The sequence below is a fragment of the Pipra filicauda genome, unplaced genomic scaffold (assembly GCF_003945595.2).
Source record: "Pipra filicauda isolate LSUMZ 115617 unplaced genomic scaffold, ASM394559v2 scaffold381_size687511_pilon, whole genome shotgun sequence".
Taxonomy (NCBI): Eukaryota; Metazoa; Chordata; class Aves; order Passeriformes; family Pipridae; genus Pipra; species Pipra filicauda.
Genome location: NW_024104511.1, coordinates 270174 through 291269, shown reverse-complemented (window position 1 = coordinate 291269; position 21096 = coordinate 270174). Strand labels below are relative to the sequence as shown.

Below are 21096 nucleotides of genomic sequence, written 5' to 3'. Positions count from 1 at the left end.
CCACTGCCTCCCCCATTCTGAAGAGTGGAAGAAATAAATGAGCTAAGGAGCAAGAGTGCAATTAATAAAAACAGTACCTGGGTTCTTGGGTACAGCCCAGAATTGAAATACTTAAGTGGGAACAAGACAATTAGAGTTGCTTTGAAAATTAGATTTTATTGCAGTTGGGTATCAGAGACTTTGTATCAAGTGGTTCCTGGAAAACTACCCAATGTGTTTGGGTTTTGGGGGCTTTTTTTTTTCCCCAAGTGTTATGAAAGGAAGGAATTAGATTGTTGTTTACTCAGTAATGGTTGCAGGTTATTTTGCTGCATTATGATTCATAACCTTTCACACTGAAATCTCCTGGGTCCTTAAAGAGTAACTTTGCTTTGCTGTTTGTACTGCATACCCTTCTGATTGCCAGCAAAGCCTAATGTTGACAGTGTAGATTAAGCCATAACTGATCTGAAAACTAGTAGCAAGACTAGAATTTGCCCTAATGACAGTAGTACAGGAAGAGTACTTAAGCACTGCTTATTTTGTACATCAACATTAGCAAAAAGAGAAGTCCACTACTGCAAGCTTAGACTTAAAAGAAATTGGTGTGTTTAAATTTGTCCTTAGGAGTTGCCTGGTTCTGCCAATGCACAGCAGTGAGCTTTGATACAAGATATTCTCTTGATAGGTAAGGTGATATATAATCACACTCTGGAAGAATCATCATGAACCCGAGCCCTCAAAGAAATTCAGAAGTATTTTTGTACAACTCTGTCAAGTGGGATCAAGGCCTGTTGTCTGTTCCACAGAAAAGGTTATAAAGTAGGGATACAGGAGGAGGAATCTGGAACTGATGCCACAAGAGGAAAAAAGAAAAGAGGCTCCAGATAGATGTTCCACTGGGAGAGGGAATATTGGCCCAGTGGGCAGTGCTGTGAGCATTAGGTTTTGTCCACTCAAGAGGTAAAATTGGAAAAGAATCATGCAGTGCTTGTGGAAAGAATGCGGGGCTGGCTTGCTTGCTTGTTGGGGAAAGATGCTATCAATGCATAGAGAAGCTATAATTCCTTACCCAGACCCATTCTAAAGACAGCATGGGCAGGATTGGTGGTCCTTGCTCCAGGAGTGAGGTGAGAATCACGCCATTCATGACCTCAGTGGGTCGAGTTCTTGCACTCCCTTCCCTCAGCAGTGTAGCATCTATCTTAAATTTCATTCTGCATCCAGATTTTGCCCTGGAAACATCCATGTGAATTGTTTATTATGTTTTTGTTTTCTTCCAAAAATGTCTAGGGGCAAAGGAGTTTTCAAAATGTTCTTTAAAACAGTTTTTCTGACCACTGAGTTCACAAACCATCCAGTGCTTTAAGGCCATGTATCATTTTTTTCTTGCTTCCTGTCAAGTATACAAAAACCTATAATGTACAAATGGGCTTATTTTGGGCCAGTTCTCCCAGCAGTGGTCAGTGAAGACAACTGTATTTACGTTTTCCTGAGTATTGGTGGCAGGATGCCCAGCTGAAACTCTTGTCACGCTCCCAGCCCTGTTCAATGTGGAGGTTTGCACATTAAGGGGTGTTTGTTTTGGTGTTTCAGACCCACTGGGGGAGGGAGGGACTTGTGCCAGTTGAATACAATTGTGCAACAGTGTTTTGTTTAGCACACAGATTTAATGAAAATGTTATTCCTCTTTCTCCCATCCTTTATGTTTTGGGAATTAATAGTCCTCTTAATCTTCAACAGCAAGTGCACCTATTGAGCATTCCTAGATGAGGAGTGTTCTCTCAGCTTGCCAAGTGAAAATAAATGTATGTTTGGTGCTGCCTTTTCAGATGATAAATTAATGTAGTTTTGGAACGGATGTTTCAGTGGTTTCACAACTGGTTTCACTCCTCTGTCCCTTTCAGACCTCAAAGAGTTACTGCTTTGATGAAGATCTTGAGCTGAAGTTTGAAATCACATGAGATCAAATGATAACTGAGTGAGAGCTCTTCTCAGTACTCTCCTACCTAGAACCCACAGTGCCAGGCTGAGCCCCTCTCTGCTAGGCAGGCACTGTTAGAGCCCATTTTATACCCACTCTGGGCAGTGCATTTTATAAATATGCCAGACTAGCTTCTGATTAGCCAAGAACAGAGCAAGTTAGTTGTCAAAGCAAATTCAAATGCACCTTTTCAAAAAGAGTTCAGCGAGCGGCGATTATTGTAGTACATGAAGAGATTTAAGAGAGAATGGCAGCACTTATATTGTTAATCTTTTGAAACAATGGAAAGAAAATAGCGTTGCAGCTAATCTCTTTTGTGATACAAAAATGAACTTCCCAGCGTAGTCTTTGTGCTGAAAGAAGAGAAAAATAATTACTACGTCTTAGTATTTCTCCTATTGTAGTAATGATCTCCTGGATTCCACTACACTTACTGAGATGATGATGTAGATCTAAATTTAATCATCTCTTTGCTGAGTGCAGTTAATACAGCAGTGCAAGCCCACGAGCAGAACAGTCCCTGCCTGACAGCAGCAGCATTCATAGTAATTTGTTTAGTCATTAAGAGCCTGTACCTGAAAACTCTTAATAGCAGGGTGGTTTTATTACTGCTGTTTGATCAAAGTAGCAGATCGACTCAGCTAATAAAGAACTGGTGTTTGGAATTTGGGTACCACTTTGCCAGGATGTGCAGCCTGTACTTGCAGCATTACGTGATGTTAAGCCTTTCAGAAAAACAGATGCCTATGTGCATTTTAGGAAGATGGTATTTAGAAGTGTCGTTTAGCAGAGTATCTTCACGCAGGAAAATATGGCCAACCAGAGTTCCTACAGCCAATTTCAACCAGAAAAATGTTAATTATGGTGATTTCATCACAACACCTTAATGTTTTCTTAGAATATGTATTTCTGGCTTGCAAAGACGTGGCAGCAGAGGAGCCTTGTAACTTGAATCTTGTAACCACCAAATCTCATTTGTGTGCATTTGGACATCTTAGAAAGCAGTGTGAGTCTTGCTACAGTCCTTAAGGGGTTTTCAAAAGGCTGTGGATCAGGTGCTAAAGTCTGCACCAAGGGCAATCTGTGTTCAAGCACAGCAGAGCCACTGAAGAATATAGTGTTAAATTTGATTTGAAGTGAAAGGTGAATGTAGATATTTGACTGCTCAGTGATATCCCCTGATTATCACAGTGATAATTTTGTGAACTGTCACATTGAAACAAAACCATTTTATTGTCAACATCTTCAGAGACTTTGCAACATATTTGGTAAAGTTTCTCAGTAATTCCATTGCAAAGGCAGGAGAGAAGAAAGGAAGGAAAGTACTGGTCCATTGACTGTCACTGGCTGTGATTCATTTAAAAATATATTTACTTATTATGCCACTCAAATCCCGTGTGAACTGTGGCTCATGTGATAAGGTTCCTTTGGTTGCCTCTGATCTGCGGGCTCCCGGTGACTCAGCAAACAGCTCTGGTTCATTAGTGTTGGCAGCAGTCCAGAGTTTCTGGTGTTACAAAGATAAACCATTTCGGAACATGGAAGGCACAGGGCTTTCTTTGGGTTTTGATCTGTTGCCGTGCTCTTTACTTTTCACTTCAGTCCATTTTCTTGTGGCCTTTGCAAGTGAAATCTCTTTCCCTTCTCTTTTTCTGTGGAGAAGGAGAACGTTTTGAGCTCCTTTGGGCCATCCCTCAGCTCAAAGGCAGGACAAACAGGTTCTGCAAAGGAATGATGCCGAGTACACAACGAAGCTCTGAAAAAAGTTTGCCATGCCAGGCTCTCACTTTCACCTCCCAAATCACATGGTTGGCAACAGCAAAAGTGGTACTTGAAACCCAGTTAAGTTTCCCACCCTCCACCCCCAACATCTGAACATTCCGTGATTCACCAGATGTGGGAATGGGATCCTTGAGATGGGAAGCTCTGAAACTCATCATCACATTTCACTGTTAACACTAAAAGTTCCAGAAGTTCTTGTTTTTTTCAATATGCAGCCCCCCTTACCACCACCTTTCTGATTCAGACAAAGTTTTTTTCCTTACAAATAAACTTATGACAGAAAGGTCTTTAATGTTCTATATGAAGGGACCAGGTTAAGTGTCAAGATAGGTCCAGGGTTATCCTAAATATTAATGTAAGGAATGTCACCAAGTGTATAAAATACAGGGAGAGAATAACCTGTAGAATTAGCAGAGGTGATAAACTAAGGTTATAAAATTTGTATATGGGTCAGTGTTATTCTGTATTGGCACCTACTTTAGTAATGTTTTGATCTAAATGTTACAGCAGCTGATGACTGACACTCTCCCAAAAACATCAGGAAGTAAAGATTTCCATATTCTCTCCTAGCTATTCTGACTATCCCATAAACTCATAAGCTAAATGGTTAATAGAAGTTTACTGCTTAAGGCTTGCAGGTTTTCTCTGGGAAAAGCGTGTTTTTCACCCATCAGTAACAAACCAAAGGTGCTGTGGGACAGCACAGGTATTTCTCACACCCTTTTCCCTGGTGTTCGAGTCAATGAACTGCTTCACATTTGTGAGATTGAACATCTGTAGTGCTGTTGACGAAAATGGATTATGAAATACGAAAATAATCTCTGGCAGAAGGTCCATAGCCAACTCAAAGCCCCACCCAGCCTTCCTGCTAACAAAGCCAGTGGTAACTAGATGAGGAAATGCAATTAAACGGATGGGTTTTTAAATCACTGGTGAGCTCCAGTTAGACAGTTTCTCAAGGCAAGAAAATTGGCTTTTGTCCTCTTCTTCACAGAATAATGATGGTTGCAGAGCTGAGCCCACAGCAGATGAAAGGAGAAGGAGCCCTTTTGATGGCTTCTCCTTTCCCTACATTCCTGGCTGGGTTTTGACATAAATTTCCTAAATGTAGTTTGAATTCCATCTGAGCTGCAGAGAGGGGGTTATTTTGTTTACCTTTAACAAGCAGTTAAGCCCGTTGCATTTAATTTACCTGATGTGTTGTGCAGGTATGGAATCTGATGGGTGGAATATGGAAGTGGAAAGGAAAAGAAATGTTTGATACTTGTGCTTCTTTAGTTCTCCTGAGTGGTCTTCATTTGGCAGTTAGGAGTCTGAATCTCAGTGACTCACTGAGATTTAGAGGACTGCAGGATGTGTCAGCACAGAACAGAAATTGCAAAACTTAAAAGTGGGGTTGGTGAACCTGTTCTGCTGAATACTGAGCTCCCTCAGTTGTGGATTCAGACATGTAGCAAATACAGTCAGGTTCATAAGGGCAAGGAAAGAATTCAGGATAAACAAGAGAAGATGGAAAGGGAAGCAGAGCAATGGTGTGATGGGAAGGCAGGCTTAAAGGGGCTTCACTGTGGAGTGTATGAACACACCAGTGAATTTGCATGTGTATGAGGCAGCATTTGTGCAGCCAGGGAAGAGCTGGGATGCACAGAGGTCTGGGTATCACTGATGCATTCCACTGGTTTCCCTAGAGTTTGGGAGGGAGGGGGAGATGGGCACTGTCTCCTTGCCCCTGAGGGAATTTCAGAACCCAGTGAATTGCCTAAGCCTGCGCAGATACCTTGAGAGCCTGTGAACCCTCCACCCCTTTGGGTTTGTCAGCTTCTATTTACAGCCTGAGCAGAAATCAGAGAGAGAACAGAATATGTTTGACAGCTGTATCAGCAGTAGGTTTCCTCCCTGAGATAAACTGAGATACAGTTGTCAGATGTCTGCTGGGTGTTCAGACCCCTGTGCTCTGAGGGAAAGGTGGCAGATGGAAGTTCAGCACATTCCTGGAGGGCATGTTGAAACAACACAGTCTTCGGTGTGGAGATTGTTGGGCTTCAATAGATTCAGATCTCGAGGGGGTCATTTCAGCTCTTTCTAAAAATAGGACATTTAGTGTACAGTAGATGTATTTTGCCATCCATAAGCTTTTGTTCTGTCAATTCACACTTCTTGAAAAATGAGGTTTTTGAAGAGGGTGAGTACACTTTAGGAAAGCTTTAATGGACACAGTTTTTCCTAGTTAGAAATGTAGTTGTTCAGGAGCATAACTGTCCTACCACAGCTGTTCAAATCATCAAAAGTCCCACCAAAAATCTTTGTGGAGAGCAGAGGGTTGTGTCAGCCTCCTTGTTGCAGAAGGCATCCTCTGCTCCAATGCAGGAGCTCTCTTTTAAATCTGGTAATCTTCACTCTTTGCTCCATTATGGGTACTGGATTTAATCTGTTAGGAATTTCAGAAAAGGGGATTTATAGGAAATAGTTTGTCTTACATATTTCCTACATAAAATTATGCCAAGATTGCAATAGCAAGTAAACATTCTGTGGAAAAATATTTTAGGTTCTTGTTGTGTATACTCCAAAAAGGCAACTTGTCTACGTTTTAGGCACTCTGATGCATTGCCTACCCCAAAATACTGATTTGTGTTGAAATTCAGTATAAGATACTATAGCATCAGTCCTTATTAATAACCTTTTATCTTTTGTTTGGTTGTTTTTCTTCCTAATCTGTAGAGTGCTGTTTCAGACCTGAGACAGACAAGATGTCCAGCAGAGGTGGAAAGAAGAAGTCAACCAAGACTTCCCGCTCGGCCAAGGCTGGAGTCATATTCCCTGTTGGAAGAATGCTCCGTTACATTAAGAAGGGCCACCCAAAGTACAGGATTGGTGTTGGTGCTCCCGTGTACATGGCTGCTGTACTGGAATATCTCACTGGTAGGTGTTGCTGAACGACGGGGAAGTTAAAACTCAAACTGAATTTGCACAGAAAAAAGCCCAGAAAAAGATCCTCTGATTGATAAATGACTAAAAAAAAGTGAAGTGTGTGCTGTGCTGATCACACATCTAAGCCAAAATCAAGGTACCCCCACGCTGCCTCAGAGCCCTGGTGGTTTTTGTTCATTCCAGTGCTGGGTTTGCTTTCACCTGTTGTAAAAACTCTCCTTCCACACAGGCAGGCAGGGTTCCCACTGACACCAGTGTGTGTGGACTGGGCCTGCTTTGATGTTGTGCCTGATGACTCTGTTTGGATTATAATTGCCTACTAATTGCCTGTTAAACATATACATTAATTTGAAATAGAGAGCTTCTCAGTGTTTACACAGGGCTGAGATTGCTTACAGCCTTGTTTATACATTTTGTTCAATGTACAGATTTCTTTTGAGACTGCATTTCTGTTTGCAGTTCCTTTGGCTGAGTTTGTGTATAAATGCACACTGTTCATCTGCCCTGGATCTACGTGGCTTATTTGCTTCCATTTGTAGTCCTTGTTCTGTTCCTCTCGTTGCATCAGAATGAGAACACCTTAAACAATTATCTCATCCTCACAGTCCCTTCTTGGAGGACCAAAGTATTTTTTCCTCCATTTAGAAAGAAGCTTCAAAGGAAGAAAATGCTTTGCCCAAAGACATACAAGTAAAGATCTTTACGTAGCAGTTCTCCTCTCAAATGAGACATTGCAGGTTTACCCCACAAACAGCATTACAAAAGCAGTCCTCTGATGGAAAACACCAGCTGTAACAGCATCAACATATGGGCTTTTTGCAATAATGGTTTGCTTAAAATAAAAATTAAAAATAGGTAAGAGTAAACCATCAGCTCAGTCACCTTTGTGTGGGCAGGTTGACTTTACCTGTGGTGTAGGGGTGTAGCAAAAAGCACAAGTGCCAGATGGATTGCTGTTTGGAGACAGAGTCTATTAGCACGACTAAGGAAAAGCTTGAATTGGATCTTATTTCTCATAGCAGTGTTTCTTTTTTCAGTGCATCTGCTTCTGTCAGTGTTGTGGTTGCTGCAGGTTCAAGGGTTTGAAGGGACAGGAGTCTAAGCTCTGAGGGTGTGCTGAGCCTCTGAGGAAGAGATACAGTTCTTTCTTTGACTTAAGCACAAAGTTACTAAGGTGTGATTTAAATTTCCTGGCAGGGTTTAAAACTGTATCAACCTGACACTAGGGACTGTTTTAGATACACTTGATAGCGAATATTGACATTGAAGAACAGAAATAGGCTGATTTTTTTTTCTATGAAGTTTTTTCTTCCCCTAAAGATGATTGGTAACATTAATAAATAATTAATAAACTGCTTGTTTTCATCAAATATCCTTTTTTTCCCCCTTCAGTTGTTCACATTCAGTTTTCTTTATTTGGGCCTTTTCTTTAAAAGAATGCTTTTAAACTTCATAGATGGCCTTAAAAAAATTCACATTTCCTTCAGCTGGGTTCCTGCTTACAGCAGTAACAACTCAAATAAAATGCTTCTTAGGGTGAGGGGTGCTTTGAATGCTGCCCTTTTAAAGGAGCAGAGCAATACAGGTGAGTTTAAGGCACTGCTAATGAGCAGCACATGTTGCTGGTTAACTCTTTGATTTAAAGTGTTTACTGAGGCAGGGATGGTTTAGGCAGCTAAGAATAGGCTGTGGAAATAAAGGTGTTTCTTTAACTGCTGTGGATCCTGGGAAACTGTCTGAGGACATTCATACCACAAAAAAAAAGCCAAGGAAAAGTTACACACATTGCTTTAGGAAAATTAAAAAAGGGAGAGGGAGAGGAGAGCTAAAGGTAAAAGTACCTTCTTGTTTTCTCCCTTTAAATATTTGCAAGTAGTTTTGTTATGGGGTTTTTGTCTCCAATGAAGGCTGGGTAGATAATCCTAATATCCTCAGGGTTTTATTTCGTTTTTGTACATAGATGCACCTCAAAAGCACAGATACACTTTTCTTTCCAGAGTTAATAATAGTTTTAGCATAGAATGGTTTGGGCTGGAAGGGACCTTAAAGCTCATCTCGTTCCAAACCCCTGCCATGGGCAGGGACACCTTCCACTAGCCCAGGTTGCTCCAAGCCCCATCCAAGCTGGCCTTGGACACTTCCAGGGATCCAGGGGCAGCCACAGCTTCTCTGGGCAACCTGTGCCAGGGCCTCCCCACCCTCCCAGGGAAGGATTTCTTCCTGATATCTAATCTAAATTTATCCTGTTTCAATTTGAAGCCATTCCCCCTTGTCCCATCACTACTAGTCCTTGTAAAAGGTCCCTCTCCAGCTTTCTTGCAGTCCTCTTACTGTTTCAGTCTGGTGGGGCTTTTTTGCCCTTCTCTTTCTGTAAGTTTTTCCCAATCTATTTGGTATAATTTTTTTAGTCCTTAGTGCTCTGTACGTTTTCTGAAGTTGAGGTCATTCATCTTTTCCAGCATCATTCAGACACACTCCCTTGAAATGGGATGCTTGGAGATTTTTGGTTTGTGTTCTTTTTACCTCTTGGCAGTTATTACTTCACAAACCCAGAGAAATCCTGACTTTTCTCCAGGAGAGTTTTTTTTTTTAAAGATGATCATGTCAGCACATGGTCTGAGACTAAATCAAAGCATTTCAACCATATCAAAGTAAAAGCAGGATCATGACATAATAGGAAGGAGCCCATGTGAAGTGGCCTGCTAATAAATGGGCTAAATGAAAAAAAGCAATCTTGGCATCCAGGAAAGAGAGGAGAAATGTAAAATATCAAAAGCAGTTGTAGGAAAGTGAAACTTTAGAAAAAAAATAGGAGGGGAAGTGACAGAGATGTGACCTAATAGAGAGGAACCCACTAAGGTTTGAAACCTTGTTCATCAGTGCAGAGTATTGGACTCAACTTTCATCCTTTTGAAGGTGAGCTGATAAATTCTGCTGGCCTTTGCTAAAGTTTAACTTTGATGTAAATCTGAAATTAGCCCATAATGTGCTCAGGTCTGGGATTTTTTGTTCAGTTTGAGATTTGAACTTTTGAAATGCTTCCAGCTGTTTAGGCTTGGAGTTCTGTTCTGGATTCATCTGGAGTTATGACTTTATCCACTTTGTACTTTGAAAGGAATTTAGTTTTATCATGTATGTACACTACTCATCAGAAAGTAAAGGTGCACATTCTGTCATTTCTTGTGTCCTTAGATTTCATTATACTTGACACAGAAACAGGTTGCCCAGTGAGTATTCTCCTTCTCTTACTTCTTCACCAGAGGTTACCTAGAAATAATATTACAAAGTAATTGTCTCATCAGCACACCCCGTGTTAAGCCAACTTCCTTATAGTTGCCTGTTTTTTCTCTAAGGAAATAATGTGTTATGTCCACTTTAATAGGGTGCAAGTGTGTGTTTTGTGGGGAACTGTGCAGAAAGTACCTTTGAGTCTTACTGATATCAAAGCAAGTGGATACAGTTCCTTTCTTTACTGTGCAGGAATAATGTGGATGCTGAAGAACTATAATACATGGTTCTTGTTTCTTTTCCTTCTTTGCAGCAGCAGTTCATGCAGTGCTGCCTGTCTTGTAGGGAATAATCAGATTATTTGATTAACTTCTTATGCTGCAGAACTAATTTCAGGCATTATCAGCATTATCAACAGTTTTATGTTGGCAGGTTCAGGGTTGGTAATTCCTTTTGTCTCCTTTCCTTATTGCATCACTTGGTTCACAATAGTTCCTTGCCTGTTTATCTTCCTTAATGTGGACTTCAGAAAACTGCAATCCACTCCTTAATTTCTCTGCAAAGTAGTGAATCAGTATCAATTTATGTCAAAAGAGAACACTAGGTCAGGCAAGGGAATGGCCACAGACTTCATCTGGGGCACTGCAGCCACTCACATGAACTTGGATGGTTTGTATTTGTCAGAACTGATCCAGCCACACATCTAATCAGGTCTGGTCCTTTCAGATGTAGAGCTTGTCCAAATTACAGTACAGTCCAAACTTTCTTATGAGCTGAAAAAGATACTCCTTTGCCCTTGAAAAATAGAAGTCTCTTGAGCATATTTAAAGGCAGCAAGAACCAGGCCTGCAAGTGATTTCTGCTCCCCCTGTCCCCCATCATCTGTTCTACACTGTAAATAATTTTCATTTGCCAAAATGTCATAGCAAATAAGAAGAAGGAGAAGTTTATAAAACAGCAGGAGCACAGGAATACAGAAGAAATGAGACCCTGATTTATATTTGTTATGTACAAAGTGAAGGAAGGAGAAAATGTTAAATGTCTGTTTTCTCCATTAGTTTTTTTTCCTCAACTGTGAGGTGGGGTTTTTTTGTTGCTATTTCCCTCTGGTGTCCTACTCCCTGCCCAAAATCTTTACAGGGTCACAGGGGAAGACAATGATCTGCCCTCTTTGTCAGATGTACTGCTGAACTCCTGCCTGGGAGCAGAGGGAGCCCAGGGGTCCACAGGAAAAAAGCTTTAGGTTAAAATTGAGTTCCAGGCATTCTGAGACTGCTCTAAATAACAGTCCTTAGGGAGTAATGAAATTTAAGAAGATAATTAATTGACAGTATCTTTTTGATGCTGTTGAAATGTGTACTCACTACCAAGATGCATCTCTTCTATTTAAACAGGCAGCTTTGGAAACACTAATCCCTTTTATGGTGTTGTGCCACAAACTGTGTCCCAAGGAGGTTTAAAATAAATTAGGGGTGGGACAGGTAGGACCTGTGTCTTACCTGAGCAAGCACAAAGCTGACTCTTCATATCCAGTGTGGGTTTAATATGGATTAATGCTGGACCTAAAATACGGCAGAGTTGTTTATGGCAGTACCCTCACAAGCAGAATATTTTGAATATATCAGCATAGCAAAGCTCCTTTGTAACATTCCTTTTACGTAAGTTTTGTGCTGTGCTCTTAAGTGAAGAGAGATTGTCACAATTTAAAATTGCTCTACTTGTAAGAACTGTCTCTTTAGATATAAAACTTTACATTTTTACCAACTGAATGACCAACTTTCTGATTATAAATGCATGAATCAGTGTGTTTCAAATGTACAGAAATGAAGAGTTTTCTTTCACTGATAAGCCGTTCCTTGGCTCCAGCCCTGTAAGCACTTACACATTTGCCTCTTATCATATAGTGCCATAAACTTCAGTGGATCCCCAAGTTAGAAAAGCAACCCCACTCCAAAATTACTGACCCCATCAGGGTCCTGCTGTATTCTCAATTAGGGTCTCACGAGGTATTTTTTACATCACGGTCGGCAAATTATTTCATTCCTTGAAAATGTTACATTTTAGGGATATTTTAATGCACTTAGGTCTAGAATTAAATATTTTTTATTCTAGAATTAAATACTTTTCATTCTGGTAAGTCATTTCATCTGTTTAGTTGGCTACTGTCTATTGGTGCTCAATTTACTGTTGGTGTCAGCGTTTGTTTTGAAGAGTGGAGTGTAAATGAAGTGTAAAACAAATATGGCTGATTTTGCTACACGTTTTTTTCTACCCTTATCTTTGCCTTATCTTGAATTCCTTGTTGAGAAGAAGAAAAGAATCTATAAAGCTTAAGTCTTTTCTTCTTTGGCCCTTTATTCTTGGAATGCCAGCACAAATGGCTGGAAAGCAGGAAGACATCCTAACTCTCTAGAGCAGCACAGTGTGTTTAGCTCAGATGTTCTCAACTTTTAGAAGTTGTTACATCAATATTGTGAGCATAATTTTCCCCCCCCTTTTTTTTTTCCATGAGGAAGGATTATTTAGAATGCCTGAGTTCAGATAATGTTCTGTCTTTGGTCTTCAGTCTTTTTTTCCACAGTACATTTATCCCCGAGTTACGTTTAGAAATGAAATTCCACGTGGATTCTTCGGTGCAGTCAGATGAAATGCTCCATCCTCAGTATAAAACTTCGTTGGGGAAAAATAAATTTAGGGGATATACAGTGAAATGCAAGCTTTCTAAAACAAACAAGAGGTGCTTTTCTTCCAAACTGCAAAAATGTCTGCGGTGTAGCGAGCGTTGTGTTCTCAGGATGTTATGGGTATTAAAAATGGATTCTGAACCATTCTGAATGGGGCCAGAAAACAATTAGACACATCCATGGAAATAAAATCCATTGGGGAACTAAACAAAAAGATGCACTTCTAAGATGGGAAACCAATGTCCCCAAGTGCCACATGCTCCACTTGATCAAGTAATGTCTGGCAGCAGTTACATTAATCACCTTTTAGCATTTCTAAAGCATTTGTAAGCTGTTATGAGTAACAGCAAAGGTGTCCTGCCAGGTAGAGGAGGCTCCACTGGAAAATAATAAAGGTTGATTTGAATTAGATCAGGATTGTTGAAGTCAGTGGAGAAGAACTAGGCTATCTCTGTAAATTACTATTCAGGGTGTGACTGCTGTAATAAATAACATTTGAGTTGAAATTCAGGTTTCCCTGAAAACTGAACTCTCATACCTTTTACAGATCGATAGTACACCCAGAAACTAAAAAAAAAAAAAAAAAAAAAAAAAAGAAAGTTAAATAACATTAGATTTCATACCAAAAAAGAAAAAAAAAAGGATGGTAATAAAGTGTAATAGAGAGCTGAAAAGTGGCTTTTGTGGCCTGAACTTGTGTTTTATGTAAACATCAGTCTGTCATCTGCCTCACAGAAATGCAAAACTTAGAATAACTTGGCAAAGTTAACAGTTTCTCCTTTAAGGGGCCTAGTTTTGATACAGCTCAGACACTCAAGACTGAAAGGTTTGGGTTTTTTATCACATCCTAAGAGAATGATTGCCCTGCTGGGAGTTGAGGTTTCATCCAGGCTTGTTCAAAGCAGTAAAATTGCTTGAATTGATTTTCACTGCATCAGATTTCCATGACTTTGAACCAAGGCTGAGAACTGTTTTATTGGGATGCATAAGAGGGAAAGTGTTGTTAAATGACTCTACCTTCCCTCTTGCAACTGCAGATTCCAGGGGGACTGGGTGGAATACACGGAGAGAAGAATGCAGGAAACTCTTACCACTCTTGGTTGATCGGGGTTGATTGGGTTAAAACCTTCTGGAATCACGTAAAATGGTTCTCAGGTCAATAAAATGCTGATGGGAAGATGATTCATTTAAAGTACAATAAGCAGACTCCTTGTCATGTAGTTGGCTTTGTGGCAAATACATATTTTTTTCAGTGGAATTTCAGTTGACACAGTGAATGTGTCAACATTCATTTCTCTTTGATTTCTGGATACCAATTTTCTTTGGAGGAGAGGCTTCACCTTTCTTTTAAAAACCTCTGACTTGTTCCTGTTGGAATTTGAGTCTTCAGGACTTGGCCTTTTGTCAACACATCACCTGTTAGTTGTTAAGAGTTTAATTTTCAAAGCTATGATTTCATCTCCCTGAAGAGAAGGTGGACAGGGGGATTTGATGCAACAGCAGTGGTTTAGCTTGAGATGTAAACCAAAAAGAGAGAAAACCAACCTTTTTAGGGATGAACTCAGACCAATTAAATTGACTATTAACATTTAGAAAGTATTACAGCCTGGAATGCATGATAAACTAAAGGCCTGAAAGGAGTTTTAGTCAGTGATGACCAGTAATTTTTTGTTTGGAAATGGGGATAAATGAACTGGAGCACTCTCCAGGAGTGGGAGAAGAATGTATTTGCTTTTGTTTCCAGCCAGGTCTGCAGTTCCTGCTGTGCCTGCTTTGTTTCCATCTTCATAGTAACTCATTTCATTGTGGTGTTGGTTCCAAAATTTGCAAGTGTTGTGAAATAGGTGTTGAAGGCAGAGAGGAGCCCCCCTGGGAAATGGGGATATGCCAGTAGGGAATTAAAAACTCAGGAGATGTCCAGGACATGACCAGAGTCTCTGAAAGGAAAGGATGAGGAACTCACCCTGAAAACTTGCTTCAGGATGAGGTTTCTGTGGACGCTTCTGACACTTCTTGGTTGTGTTTGAGGAGGAAATGCCTTGAGAACAGCTTTTCCTGTGGTCTTATCTCAGGTTTAAATGCAAAGATGTACAACCGGTTTTCTTTTCTCCTTTAAAAATATTTAACTGAACTTTTTAAAAACCTCAGCTGAAGAAAAGCGGTTTTGGTTCAAGTGCTGAGAACAGGCTTGAACCAGTTTTCACTACCCATATCCTGGTTCTAAATGTTACAAAGGAGTTTTTCAATTGAAAACTACCTTTGAGTTAAAATTTAAGAGGAAATGTCTTAACTTTTAAGGCTTTCACTTCCCACTTTAACCTTCTACTTTAATAATGACTGAAAAGAAGAAAAATATTAATCATAACCTTCTACTTTAATAATGACTGAAAAGAAGTATTCATGACAAGCTTCTTTAATAATGACTGAAAAGAAGAAAAATATTAATCATAACTATACTTTTTAAATCTAAATGATATGTTCGTGATAGATTTCTGAGGCTTCCATCCCTTTTTTTGCTACTTAACAGCTGTCCATGCATGAATATATCACATGCTGAGATGGCGTTCCTACTTAATTGGGGTTTTTTTCCTAATTATATATTCTCACAGCTTTTTCATTGGATTGTTTTATATCTGCACTTAAAGCAATACATTTTTTGTTTGAAAGTATCCAAAAGCATGGGAAAAAGTCATTTGTGCAAATAAGAGTATCTCTTCATATTAAGCTAAGATTTCAGTATGTAGTAGTTGCAAAAATATACCTTCAAAAGCATAGAATAATGAAAAACTTGTATATTTTCTTCATGTTTTAAAAAATAGAGCTTTTCATTTTCTATTGCCTGAGTGGTGGTGATGTAATTATTCTCCTGGGGGGAAATGCCTTCAGTGAATATAAGAAACGAATGGAATAGACATTATGCAACTTCCATCCTTTCTGTGAGGCCTCATTTTTGTAAAATGTTTTGGTCTTCTGGCTGGATAAATACAAGCTGAGTGAAACCTGATGTCATGGAAGCTCTTAACACTTTCTTTTGCCTCAAAATTTCTAAGCAGAGTCTTCTCTCTTGGCCCTGCTCAGTTGCAGGAGTTGATTTTTCAATGTCTGTTTTTTCCCACCTTTAATGAGACAGAACTCTTCAGTGACTCAAACCTTTGAGCCTCCTGCTTCCAAAGGTGGGTCTGACCTAAGAATTCAGAGCCTGTCTCAATTTTAAATACCTTTTCCCACCTACTACTCTTTCCAGCTAAAGCCAGAGTGATTCTTCTGGAAATTCGAGTCAGCTCCCTTATAGAAAGGGCTAGATTTTCATCTCATTTAAAATCAGTTTAAAACATGGGTGAAACGCTGTTTAAGTCTTTAGAATTAAAGTAGCATAAAACAGATGTGAAAGTGAAGCTGGCTGCAAGCAAACTCAAGGCAAGTACTCCAAATGCCATCCACAGCCACAAAGTCTTCATTTCCAGAATTTGCGAGTGCTCGGATCTGTTGGGTTTGGATTAGGTTTGGTCAGTGCTAAATCAAAAAACTGTTGCCTGTATTGGCTTCAGCTCAAATTCCTCCTGATCTTCTGTTTTTAATCAGGAGAGTGCCCCTCTGACCAGCCTTGTGTGCAGGGCTGAGTTTGGCTGTTCTGTGCTGTGGGTCTCTCTGTGTGCACAAGCAATACTTGGTTATTATTGGAGAGCTGAGAAGGCCAGAAGAGAAATTCCACCCTCCATGGCCTCCTCCTCATCTCTCCCCCTCCCCAAGCTCCTCTTTTGTGGTCCTCAAGGCCAGTGCAAAGCGTTCTGTTCCTGAGGAGGAAGTGGGGCACCTCAACTTCCCTAAAGGACCATTAGAAAACTGTAATTTCAAAATGAGTTTCCTGTCCAAGGAAGAGGGCTTAGCACTTACCAGAACAGTTCTCCACTGTACAAGGCAGACATCTGAGTTTTATGAGGAACAAATAAAACATTCCTCTGTGCTTTACAGGCATAGCACTTTTCTTAGAGCCTTTAGTTCCAAAATGACCTGTCTGCATAGTTGTGCCGCTCAGTCACAGGGAATAACACGGCCTGACTGTTCCAGGGCCTGCTGCAGTAAACTGGGGGAGCAGAGGCAAAGCAAGAAACACAGCCTGCTGTTTGCAGCAAAGCCTGGCTTTTCAGCTGGGACTTATGTCTGAGTACAAACAATTCCATTCCTGATCTTCAGAGGAGGAGATGCTGGTGTTCCTCAGCCTCGCTGAGCTCCGTGGGGATGTCTGGGGTGTCCACAGGGATGTGAGCCAGGTCTTTGTCGTGACAGGCAGCTAAACCTCATGTGTCTGAGCTGGGCCTTTTGGGGAAGTATATGGAAAGGATTATGCCAGCTTAATTCCCTTCTTTGGAGGTGTGGAAAGCATAGGCAGGTTGACCTTACCCTGCTAATCCTGCTTTAAAAGTAATTTAAAGCAATTGTTGTCAGCGTGAAATGTTGAGTTAGTTTTGCAGCCTTAGACTTAATATTCTGTCTCACCCTGTAATAAAGTTAATTGAAGAACACAAAAATAGTGAAAACCTACCAAAATCCTCACTGAGGTTTAACTGTAGAACATCCAGGAGCAGCTGTAAGCTTTCCAGTAAGCATCATAATTTACTTGTTATGGGAATCAGGATAAAAAATAATTGGAGAATCATGTTAAATTCAGTCTAATGAGAAGCCATAGTCTGTGCTGTACAGTATTATTTAAGATGTACTGTTGTGTCTTATGTGGTCATGTGGACTTTGATTTTAGTCTTTTTCATTTCCAGATTAATGTCTTAATTCAGTTCTGTTTGCCTCCCTATTATGGAAGAGCTCTCGTGCAATAGTCAGTTATTAAATGTGAAATGCATCTCATACCTTATTGTGATGTTCCATTTTAATATTGGTGTGTAATAGATGTAAAAAAAGACATTTTCATTTTCTTTTTTTTTTTTCCTCCAAACATTACCAGGTTTGCAAAAGGAATTATACAGAAAGTAATGGTGAAACACAGATTGCAGAGAGGGAGATGAAAGGTGACAGCCACAGCACATAATTGCAAAGTCAGATAAACATGTTATGTCATTTTTTAATTGTTCCCCAGACTCTGTTGTAATTAATTACATCCTTGCCCAGGGCTTGTTGAGCTGAAGACAGATAAGTTTGCAGATAACACTCCAGCTTTTCACATCATAGATCCTTGCAGGGGAGCAAGGTAATCTTTCCTAATTGCAGTAAAAGCCATCCCATACATAGCTGTTAAACGTTATTTTGTCAGGACTGGAAATGTCTTCTAAGGAGATAATTTATTAGGAAAAAATAAACTTCATTCATCAATTACTTTTTTGGGTTAGACACTTCTTGTCAGGCAGAGAAAAAAGATCTTTCAGTGTTTGTAGAAGCAGAGTTTGTATTTTTAGTACCCTAACTTAGTGTGTGCTTAAATGCTTCCATAATGTTAAAAATGAGACACTGAGAAGAGCATCTTTTCCAGTAATAAAAAACTAGAAGTGATGCAAGCCAGACTCACGTTTGACTGATTTGAGAAAAGAAAATCTATAGAATTTGTACATCTAGTACTGTCACCTGATAGGAGAGGGATCCCAAGAGATGAGCAGACAGTAGCCTTGAGAAGAACACTGAAAGGTGAAGAATCTGAAGGAACTGCTTCAAAAGAACAAAAAAAAGAATTGTGGTTTAAAGCACAGGACTTCAAGGGTGCATTTGTGCTTCAGGGATTAGGCATGTAAAAAGAAGATGGTAATTTTAGAGTTAGATGTCTGTTGAGGGTATCTACAGCACTTAGGAGGAACACGATGCAGTTCCTATATCTTTTTGCTAAATAACACATTGATTTTTCTTAATGATCACATTGTAATTAAAAGGGGTTTACTTTTTCCCCAGCGGAAATTCTGGAATTGGCTGGAAATGCAGCAAGGGACAACAAGAAGGGTCGAGTCACTCCTAGACACATCCTGTTGGCTGTAGCAAATGATGAAGAATTAAATCAGGTAAGAAAAACCTGCCCTGTGAGGGCCAGGATTTCCTTTAGGGGCTTTTTAAATTGTCTTTCCATCCAGCTGAATTGTAACTCAAGACCTCTGCTTACTGAGCAGCACAGCAGGAAACAGCTCCATCACTCCCTGACGTGCTGCCTGTGTAACTACAGCACTCAGCTTAATTCTGTATTTCAGCACCCTTAAAATGTGGGAGAATGCAATGGAGATGTAACCTGACCTTTGCTCACACCCTTTACATCCTCTCCTGTTGGGGTGGGACGTTGTCTTAAACTCTACAGGGACACAGAGAAAATCTTTCAGATGCTTTTTGTTTGTTTTTGTTTTCCCCTACCTGTTCCCACTGAAGTCTGTTATTGTGACCACAGAAGAGCTCTGAACTCTTGCAAGTCTGTGTCCTTTGCAGACTTCAAGGTACCACAAAAAATTGGGGTATTATTATTACACTGCTGTGGCATCAGCCAGGGGCAGTGGCTGGGATTATTATACCTTTGTGTGAGGTGCTGTAAAATCACATCTCAAAAGAGACTTTTTCCAAACTTATGTATTATGATGGAGCAGGAAAAAAAACAATATCCCCAAACACCCTTCTTCTGGCTTTGTGTGAAATTTGGGAATACTGTCCATTCATCATCCCTTTGTAAGCTTGGAGCCTCCCTGAGTAGAGACTGGGGAGCAGTGAACACAAATCAGAAGGTGGGACTGGGGGACTTTGATGCCACCTTTTGTATCCTCCTGAACAGAGAATTAGTCCCAGTTAGATGTATAAAAATGGGTTAAAGTGTTTTTAAATACAGAACATGGTATATTTCACCTCTGCTTTTAAAGGCTTGAATGAACCACACACTTTTGAATATTGATCTTCAACTGCCTATTTCTTTGAAGAAAGACTTCTGGGTATAGAGACTTGTATAAATGTTACCCTCCATTCTGAAGTTGCTTTTTCTAAGAAAGAAAAACCTGTTTTAAAAATGCACTTTCAAGAGAATTCAGCACTTGGGGACATACATTGGGTTGTGGCACCCATTGCAGTGTCACCCCCTGGACTTTGGGGTCCCATTTCTCTCTCCCAGGCTGCCCTGCAGGGCCCTCATGTGTGGCTGGGACTGTCCTGTTTTCTCCTGGTTGGGTAACAGCCTTCATGGCACAGCTTCAGAGGAACAGATCTTGTGTGAGCCCTGGAGATGCTGACAGTGCCAAGCATATGTTGCAAGAACACACATTCCTTTTCTAGTTAAAATCTCCTACATGGTCAGCTTCCTTTCATACATTTCACGTCTCTCTTCTTCAAGGGTAAATGTGTTGAGAAACTCAGGGCAATGTACAAAGCTTGCAGTAAATTGCCATTTTCTATTTATTGGTGAGTAAATGCTGGAATTTGTCTTCTACAACTTTCTTTATTTTTTATTAGCTATTGAAAGGGGTCACCATAGCCAGTGGTGGAGTGTTACCCAATATTCACCCAGAGCTGTTGGCAAAGAAGAGAGGATCAAAAGGAAAACTGGAAGCCATCATCACTCCACCTCCAGCAAAGAAGGCAAAGTCTCCCGCACAGAAAAAAACTGTATCAAAGAAAACAGGCGGCAAGAAAGGAGCGAGGAAATCCAAGGTAGAGTAATGTGTTTATTTTAAACCCAACGAGCTTGCAAACAGTAGCTGCAGGGAGCTCCACTCAGGGGCAGCTTTCTGTGCCGTGTGTTGTTAACAACAGTGATTTCAGTCACAACAACCAAAGAAGGGGGAGTCTGAAAACCCTCAGAGGTCACTCGAGTCTGCAGGACAGGGGGGTGAGCCATAAATACTCTGTAAGGAACATTCTTAGTGGGCACAGGCTGGAGGCACCAGGAGATAGAAGAGGAAAGTGTCTGGGGGCTGTGCTGGTCACTCCTTACAGGTTTCAGTTTGTAGGAGTAGGGAATCTTTGCACATGTGTAGCCAAGGATGGCTTTTTCTTTTGCAAAACGACTACTGTCAAGCAATAAGTTATGAAAGTAGGAAGAAAAGGACAGGAATTTCTCATTAAATGGACAAGGAATGTCAAAATTGCCTCTGGGTGAAACAAAGCTTCTTTATTCATTGTGTGTGTCTCTGTTACTGTTTACTTGGTCACTGTGCTGATTTTTTTTGGTATTTTTGAGCTGTTGAATTGTTTTTTCCCCCAGAACACCTAGTAGTTGACATTTCAAGTGCAATGCTTCCAATAACCATGCACTAATAATTTCCCTAAATCTGGAATTTTTTTCCCCCTGCTTGATTACAAAAGCAGGAAGTCTGTTGTGGGGTTCTGTTTTTCTTCCACACAATAAACTGTATTGTCTGCTTACTATATTGGTATTTGGCTAACAGCAAACTCTTGGGGAATTGAAATAGGACCCATGAAATTCTAATTTTCAAAACATTTGTGTAAAGGAAAGCATGGTTACAGCTTCTAAAAGCACCAATATACCCTTGCATCAAAGTCATTTTAGTTGTTCATCCTCGGATTTAGTTTATATAACTACAAACTAAA

At 40.2% G+C, this 21096-nt stretch overlaps 1 protein-coding gene across 4 annotated transcripts in view; it reads left to right on the top strand.

Annotated features, from left to right (window-relative positions):
• Positions 1–21096, top strand: part of LOC114001989 (core histone macro-H2A.1) — a 42504-nt gene that overhangs the window by 1262 nt on the left and 20146 nt on the right. For all 4 annotated transcript variants that reach the window (XM_027747623.2, XM_027747621.2, XM_027747622.2 and 1 more), the window contains exons 2-4: positions 6464–6664; positions 18475–18581; positions 19999–20196. In XM_027747623.2, the coding sequence (XP_027603424.1) occupies positions 6493–6664; positions 18475–18581; positions 19999–20196 (477 nt within the window). In that variant the 5' untranslated portion in view covers positions 6464–6492. The remainder of the gene's footprint in view (positions 1–6463; positions 6665–18474; positions 18582–19998; positions 20197–21096) is intronic.